General features: G+C 42.1%; 2 protein-coding genes across 2 annotated transcripts in view; one reads left to right on the forward strand and one right to left on the reverse strand.

The window, feature by feature from the left end:
- mtfp1 (mitochondrial fission process 1) overlaps positions 1–1,364 on the reverse strand; it is a 22,210-nt gene extending 20,846 nt beyond the window's left edge. The window contains exon 1 of the mRNA XM_016250907.1: positions 1,141–1,364. Within this exon, the coding sequence (XP_016106393.1) occupies positions 1,141–1,210 (70 nt within the window). The 5' untranslated portion in view covers positions 1,211–1,364. The remainder of the gene's footprint in view (positions 1–1,140) is intronic.
- Positions 1,365–3,861: 2,497 nt separating this feature from the next.
- lman2la (lectin, mannose-binding 2-like a) overlaps positions 3,862–8,586 on the forward strand; it is an 11,117-nt gene continuing 6,392 nt past the window's right edge. The window contains exons 1-7 of the mRNA XM_016250915.1: positions 3,862–4,130; positions 4,677–4,799; positions 5,214–5,336; positions 5,433–5,515; positions 6,143–6,175; positions 6,284–6,445; positions 6,515–6,629. Of these exons, the coding sequence (XP_016106401.1) occupies positions 4,013–4,130; positions 4,677–4,799; positions 5,214–5,336; positions 5,433–5,515; positions 6,143–6,175; positions 6,284–6,445; positions 6,515–6,629 (757 nt within the window). The 5' untranslated portion in view covers positions 3,862–4,012. The remainder of the gene's footprint in view (positions 4,131–4,676; positions 4,800–5,213; positions 5,337–5,432; positions 5,516–6,142; positions 6,176–6,283; positions 6,446–6,514; positions 6,630–8,586) is intronic.

Genomic DNA, 8,586 nt, shown 5'->3' on the forward strand with positions numbered 1-8,586 from the left:
TTTGTGGCTTGCCCTCCTTGTGAAGGGGGTCAATGATTGTCTTCTAGACAACTGTCAGATCAGCAGTCTTCCCCATGATTGTGTAGCCTAGTGAACCAAACTGAGAGACCATTTTGAAGGCTCAGGAAACCTTTGCAGGTGTTTTGAGTGGATTAGCTGATTGGCATGTCACCATATTCTAATTTGTTGAGATAGTGAATTGGTGGGTTTTTGTTAAATGTGAGCCAAAATCATCACAATTAAAAGAACCAAAGACTTAAACTACTTCAGTCTGTGTGCATTGAATTTATTTAATACACGAGTTTCACAATTTGAGTTGAATTACTGAAATAAATTAACTTTTCCACGACATTCTAAATTATTGAGATGCACCTGTATATAACTATTGCATATAGGAGAAAATAAACATGTCTGAAATGTCTGTTTCTTGTGTTGTATATGAACGTTTTTTGCGTGGATGAAATAACACACAGAAGATTAACTGAAGTGTATGCAGTGCACTGGACACTGAAATAATTACTCACTGTACAATATGACTGTGTCTTCAGTGTGTGTGAGTGAGTGAGTGAGAGAGAGAGAGCGCATGTGTGTGTGTGAATCTCACCCTGATGCAGGACACATAAAGCCTAGACAACATCAACACTTAAGTTTAATTCCTGTATTAGACCATGAATAAGCTGTAATAAGGCTGGTACACAATACTGACTGAAACAGCAGCAGCAGTGGATCAGTTTGACAGTGACATTCATGACTCTCAACTTCTCACTCTGAAACACTGAAGAGCTTAAATCAAAAACATGAAAGACCAGATCGATCGATCAGAGACACACACACACACAACACGTCTGGTTGACTATCCTTGTGGGGACTCTCCATAGGCATAATGGTTTTTATACTGTACAAACTGTATTTTATTTCGCACTACACCTAAACCTACCCCTCACAGAAAACTTTGTGCATTTTTACAATCTAAAAAAAAAAATCATTCTGTACGATTTATAAGCTTCTGTACCCATGGGGACCTCAATTTAGTCCCATGAGTTGGTGCGTATTCAGGTTTATGTCCCCACCAGAAAAACCTGTACACACACACACAAAGGTAACGAAGTCCTGGAGGTCATATGCGTGTCTTTGACTCACCTAGAAATCTCACCCATGTGTCCCGATAAATATCCACTTCTTTGCTGTGTTTCTCGGGCGTGTGCTCCATCCTGACCCGTGTGTGTGTGTGTTTGTGTTTGTGTTTGATATCTGATGCAGATCTGAGAATAGATCAGGTGTTGTATGTTGAGCTCTGATGTTCACACACAGTCAAACGCGCCATACTGTAGCTGAGCTAAGGGAGCGTCTACAAATCACACTCTCTTACATACTTCACATCACAGGACTCTGGTTTGACCTCATCTGATGTTTGTGCTTCATTTAAAGGGGTCATATGATGCTTTTTTAAAGATCATTATTTTGTGTATTTGGTGTAACAGAATATGTTGACATGCTCTAATGTTCAAAAAACACATTCTTTTCAAATACTGTACATTATTGTAGGTCCTCTATGCCCCGCCTCTCTCAAACGCTTCGTTTTCAACAAAGTCCCTCCTTCCGACAAGCGCAGTCTGCTCTGATTGGCTAGCTGACCCAGTGCATTGTGATCGGCGAACACTGCGAGCACTCGTCGGAAATGGAACGCCCCTTACCATAATCGCCAGCTTCATCTTTCAAAATAAATGTAAAGACAGTAAATAATGTCATTAGTTTTACCATCAGTTCAAGCCCGAAAGGGGAACAGAGTCGCATGACAGACACAGTGATGAAGCTGGTATGTGTGCAGTACACAAGCCACGGTTAAGACAGCTGACTCCACTGTGATCTCTCTCTCTCTCTCTCTCTCTCACACACACACACACACACGCGCACGCACACACACACACGAAGCGCAAAACTCCGCATTTGAACAGTCGATAGCAAATACTTAAACCAATAACAAAACAGTAGCTGATTCAGAAGCGCCAGATTGTCATAGCAAAGTCAGAATTCCCTCCTCTCCTAGGTTCACGAAACGGTCGTCCATAAAATGCATTGCTGTTCTGTTGTAAGTCATCTTAAAGATTCCTAAATGCATCTACTTTCGGAAGGCCAAATAAAGTGCTTTTGCTTTCGCCTAGAAACACACAGCGTCTCCCTGACATGGCTGCTTCAACACTAACTGCGGTTACTGAAATCACGCCTTCTTTCTGTGCGTGCACATTTCGGCGCATTATGCAAATATTTCCACATAGTGAGGTAGATATGTGGGGGCGTGTTAGAACGAGCCGTTTTAGGGGGGCGTGGCAGAGTCTTAACTTTGATAAAGAATATCTCTTTGGTTTTGAGACTTTAGTCTTTGCAACTTCAGGGATCTTATCTATGCACAATCAGCTTGTAACACTCCAAAGAGAAAGGAAAACTTGAAATCGCATCATATGACCCCTTTAAAACCTCAGTAGTGATTGGCACTCAAAAGTTCATTTACTATTTCTGTTAATGGGGGTTTAAATCCAGATTGATGAGTGTAAAATCTCCACATTCTAGAATCATCAAAAAACAATCACAAGTCACTTGATAATATGTCCGTTTCATTGACTTGACATAAAGTTGTGTATTTTAAAGTGTTGCCTTGTCCAAATACCCACACTTGCAGTCTTTGCACTTGACCACTTGTATGACGTATTTCCTGTATTTGGCCCAAGTGTTCAAGTGAGGACCACAAGTGTGTGTCGACCTTTTCATTACCTGATGGGACACACTTATAGTGTTGTAAAAATGCAAGTGTTTACATAGCTTTATTTTAATTTTTAAATACTTTGCATTTTAAAATCAACTTCAAAATGTCTGTTCAGTAGTCCCTATAACATGACATCATTTTAATTTGTGGTGCTTCTAATTAAGTGATAAAAAGCAGTTGCAAATGTTGTACAAAATAAATATCACCACTACTCATCTTTGCACCACTAAAACGTAAAAACACTATTTTTCTACCAAATTATATGTAATATCTAATTATTACATTAATATTTAACTTGCATTGGAAAGGTTTCCGTGACCTCTCGCGAGATCTCGGCAAAAAGTCTCACGATTTATTTCCAGAACATGATGCATGATTGGATACACTAAGCCTCGAATAGCACTCCGGAGCGGTTTTCAAGATAGTGTGGATTTAGTGTGCGTTAAGGGCACTGCGCTTTGCCGTTTTTTAAGAACTGGGACAGTCTTGCGCACTTACTTCCTGTCGCACTCAAGTGGCCAAGACAGCAAGTGTGGGTATTTGGACAAGGGCGTGTGAAGTTTGATAAAGCAACCATTTTCCTTCACTGTTTTGTTAAAGGGATAATTCACCTCCTAATCCGTAAGACCTTTGCCCATCTTCGGAACACAAATTAAGATATTTTTTGATGATATCCGAGAGCTTTCTGAACCTTACCATATTTTTGGGTGAACTATCCCTTTAAGATAACTGACAATATGACCTTATGTTTGCCGCTGGTGTCCGTTTCCTCGTGAGTATTATCAGTGTCGTTTTACGATAGTCCCTAAATCAGTTCTTGCGTAATATACTCCGGAAGTAAGGCGACTCTAATAATAATTAAGTCATTTAGTCAATAATAATACCAATAATAATAATAATACATTAGTAGTGAATTACTGTATTGTATATTTGGTTTGCGCATTCGTTCACATTTTCTAAAGTATGAGGCATGCACATAAAGTAAAACAATTATATAAAATTAATTAAAAATTAATTAATTCCTGTTTTAGCAAATCGCAAATCGTTTGTGATCATTAATCTTCGGTCCCGTTTGCTGGTGTGTGGGAGGGCTGATGTTTGATTGACAGGTGAGAGAGCCAGTAGATGCGCGCCGTGTAACAGCAGCAGCCAATCGGGTGGTAGCATTGAGCGATAGTGGGACTCGATGGCCGCTAGGCTAGCGTGAATTCAGTGGACGCGTTTAAAAAGCTTTGAATTAACTGTTAAATCATGATTTCTAGATCATCGTTGATTTTATTTGCAGCGTTCAGTGTTAGTTTATGTGATGACGGTCATGAAATGGAAGAGTTTTTAAAGAGAGAGTATTCACTGTCCAAGCCTTACCAGGGTAAGAGACACAAATGCATTATAAATTCATCATTCTCGCGACTCTCTCATTTACCTCTTATCATCATAATAATTATACGTATATGATATACATATGATGTACATTATCAGTCTGACACAGGAATGAAAGCTGTTTGCGTGCTTAATGTCATGTCTTTGTGGCTGCTACATTAGAGAGAGAGAGAGAGAGAGAGAGAGAGAGAGAGAGAGAGAGAGAGAGAGAGAGAGAGAGAGAGAGAGAGAGAGAGAGAGAGAGAGTGTGTGTGTGTGTGTGTGTGTGTATGTATGTTCCTGGTTGTCCTTACGTTATGGGGACCAAATGTACCCACAAGGATAGTAATATCAGTAAATGTTTACCTTGTGGGGACATTTTTTTGGTCCCCATGAGGAAAACCGGTTATAAACCACACAGAATGAAGATTTTGAAAATGGTTTTGGGCTAGGGTTAGAGTAAGGGGATATAATATACAGTTTGTACAGTAGGAAAACCATTACACCTATGGAATTAACCCATAAAACAGGAAAACCTAAAATGTGTGTGTTGTAGGTATCGGTGTGTTGGGTTCATCTCACTGGGAGCTGATGGGAGACGCTCTGGTCACCACCGATCACGTGCGTCTCACTCCAGACCAGCAGAGCAAACAGGGAGCCATATGGAGCCGAATAGTAAGTCATCATCACTTACTAGTGTGCTTACTACAGCTGCCATTCACACCATTCAGCCAAGAAGGATTGGTGTCTTCGTAGTGACTTTCTTATTAAACAAATATAATCATAACTCTAACCAACCCCTAACCATTAACTAGTCCTAAAACCAGAGGAAATGGTTCATGACTAGACACTGTGTGTGTATTTGTATGGTTGTGTGTGTGTGTGTGTGTGTGTGTGTGTGTGTGTGTGTGTGTGTGTGTGTGTTTGTCAGGGGTGATGTCAGACAGGCAGTTCGGGACTCAGTTTGTGTGCAGTGTGGTGGCGTCTCACGTCAGTCACCTGCCCTCCACCAGCCTCAGCTTCATCTGGATCGCTCCTCCACCCGGCACCGGCTGCGTCAACTTCATGTGAGTCACGCATCCAACATACATAGCTCATGCGTGTCATCTGAGGGACTGGGAACTACAGGTTCATTTTAAGATTCACGGTCAGGGGAAGAAGAATCTGAACGGTGACGGTCTGGCCATCTGGTACACCAAAGAGCGTATGCAGAAAGGTCAGAGCTGCAGATGCTCATTTCATTGAGTCGAGACTGATCTCCAGTCATGGTTTGTTTGCTAATGACTGTAGATTATCCCTCACCTGTCTGCAGGTCCGGTGTTTGGAAACAGGGATTTCTTCACAGGACTTGGCATGTTTGTGGACACCTACCCCAACGAGGAGAAACTCCTGGAGGTATAGAAATCGAACACTGCCAGCACGATCAATGACATTACAGTATGTATCTGTGTACAGGACTTAGAAAAAGCCTTTTGCACATTTTTTGCTTCACAAACACATCAGTTGTTAGACGGTGATTTATATTGTTTGCTGTTGTGTTCCAGAAGGAAATGTCAGTTTACATATCCAAAGATTCATTGAGTTATTCATTGTAATAATGCGGTGATATTTGTGTACGAAGGAGTCTGATACGGTCCACACAGAGATCTGACCATCATTCAGTTCGTCTCTTACATGAAGAGATCGTTTATAGCAGCACAGGATCTTCAGACGTGGTTCACGATGAGATCTGATGAATCACACGCAGCGTGTTTGTATTTTTAGTTTGCATTTCAAACCTGATTCAAGAGAACATGTTGACTTTACATCTCCACTCATAATGTTTCCCTCATTCCTGTACACTGTATTCTGATCAACAGAGGTTTATGTGTCTGATTACGGTGAACACTTCCCTAGTCTATTCAACCAGGACAGTTTAACCAGTGTAAATCAGTCATTCAGAACTGTTGCTGACACACGCATGTTTTCATATGTGCCTGTTCCGTTGGTGTTTTACATGTGATTGTATGTGTCTGTTTTTAGGCCCAGAGGAAGAGATACACGCCCCGCACACAGGTAACAACCGCTCACTATTTCACTGACTATCATTAGTGGGTCTGTGTTGACTAGTAGTGGATCACATGCTGAGTTCATTCTGCTGTCGTCTCTTCTGCTTGTCATCAGAGGATATTCCCGTACGTGTTGGCCATGGTGGGCAATGGCACCATCAGCTACGATCACGAGCGGGATGGGCGGCCCACAGAACTGGGCGGCTGTAACGCCATGGTGCGCAACCTGAAGCACGACACCTTCCTTTTCATCAGATATGTCCGGCGCAGACTCACGGTGAGGGACACCTGCCATAGATGCAGACTGTCCTTCCTGATGTCACACTGACATGTGTGTTTGGTGCAGATCATGCTTGACATCGACGGGCAGCACGAGTGGAGAGACTGTCTGGACGTTCCTGGCGTGCATCTGCCGCAGGGCTTCTACTTTGGCATTTCGGCCATTACTGGAGATCTGTCAGGTGACAAGCACCACCGAAACAATTAGTCAACATTATAAGCATATAGTTTTGGTCTTGATTAGTCATATGGTGTAACGAAAGGACCTGCAATAACATGATTTGACCAGTGGGGCACTGTTATGCTTCAGTTAACAAAGTCAGTTAACATAAAAATTCTCAATTAGGGCTGGTAATTTAACGTATTACAGTAATTAATTACGGTGAAAAATAATGCGTTAAAATTATTAACGCACTTGCCCTGCCCCAGACCTATATGGGTCATCTGACATTTCATACAGTTGATTGATGACAAATATGAGGAAGGGCAACAACTCACTTTTGGCGCTTTCCCACTGCGTGGTACGACTCGGCTTGGCTCAGTACGGCACGGCTCAGTTTGCGTTTCCACTGCAGTTTAGTATCGCTTTAGAATAGGCGGGATTATTCACATGTCGTTAAAGTTGCCACGACTCCTGAAAAACTGTTTCATTCCGCGTCGCCCCATCAAGCTCTCGCTGGATCCACTCCTATGCTATCAACGGAGGAACGTCTGTACTTCCTCAACAGAGAACGAAATAGCCACTTTTTGGTGTGCTCGTTCAAAACAGTTGCGTTCGATCCTTTGCTGGCTGTGCTGATTTAAATCTAGCGGTTCTGTTGTATTTGTGGTGCAGTGACGCAGGTAGTGACGATTCTTTCTGGCCAATCTGTGATCAGAAGAGTTTACACGTCACATTTTGGTAACGGTACGGTTCACTTGGAACCTCAAAAAAAAAAGTACCAGGTACTGTACCCAGTGGAAAACCCCCCAAAAGTGAACCGTACCGTGACGTACCATGCAGTGGAAAAGCGCCATTAGTGATGGAGCCTAGAGAACGTTGTAAGAATGTCCCTAAAATTTAAGATATGGGGCAAAAATGCCCCTTTTTGAGTTTTTGTCTCATATTTACATCTTATAGGCGGGATTATTCACATGTCGTTAAAGTTGCCACGACTCCTGAAAAACTGTTTCATTCCGCGTCGCCCCATCAAGCTCTCGCTGGATCCACTCCTATGCTATCAACGGAGGAACGTCTGTACTTCCTCAACAGAGAACGAAATAGCCACTTTTTGGTGTGCTCGTTCAAAACAGTTGCGTTCGATCCTTTGCTGGCTGTGCTGATTTAAATCTAGCGGTTCTGTTGTATTTGTGGTGCAGTGACGCAGGTAGTGACGATTCTTTCTGGCCAATCTGTGATCAGAAGAGTTTACACGTCACATTTTGGTAACGGTACGGTTCACTTGGAACCTCAAAAAAAAAAGTACCAGGTACTGTACCCAGTGGAAAACCCCCCAAAAGTGAACCGTACCGTGACGTACCATGCAGTGGAAAAGCGCCATTAGTGATGGAGCCTAGAGAACGTTGTAAGAATGTCCCTAAAATTTAAGATATGGGGCAAAAATGCCCCTTTTTGAGTTTTTGTCTCATATTTACATCTTATAGTTAAGCAATATCACACAAGCAATAGGCTAAGTGCAATATCACACGAATGCAAATGTGATACTAATCTTATACAACAGTTCAGTAAGAAGTTAATATTGTGATATTTTAGACACAATGAATGTTGTCTGTTTGGCTTTTGCCAACGAAAATATAAAGACAAAGCAGAACTGTTCGTCTCTGAGCAACACAGTGGTATTTCATTTCTTAATGCACGTTTTGAACGAATTGGGTGAACCATTAGGCGCGTTGAACCATTGGCCATAGGCGCGTTGGATTTGAAGCGACGCTACACAGAGCGATCGGTGTATGGTATCAAAGTACCGCGAGAGCGATTCAAAAGCATGCAGAGTCGTCTGCTCTCTATAGCTCTTGCGGTACTTTGATGTCACACACCGATCGATCTGATGGTGATGATCCGCTTCAAGTCGAACAAGCCTAATGATTCAATGGACCATTCATAAAGAACCATTTACTTCACTCCTGAATGAATCAGCA

Source organism: Sinocyclocheilus grahami, unplaced genomic scaffold, assembly GCF_001515645.1.
Source record: "Sinocyclocheilus grahami isolate Dianchi unplaced genomic scaffold, SAMN03320097.WGS_v1.1 scaffold1014.1, whole genome shotgun sequence".
In the NCBI taxonomy this organism is placed as follows: Eukaryota; Metazoa; Chordata; class Actinopteri; order Cypriniformes; family Cyprinidae; genus Sinocyclocheilus; species Sinocyclocheilus grahami.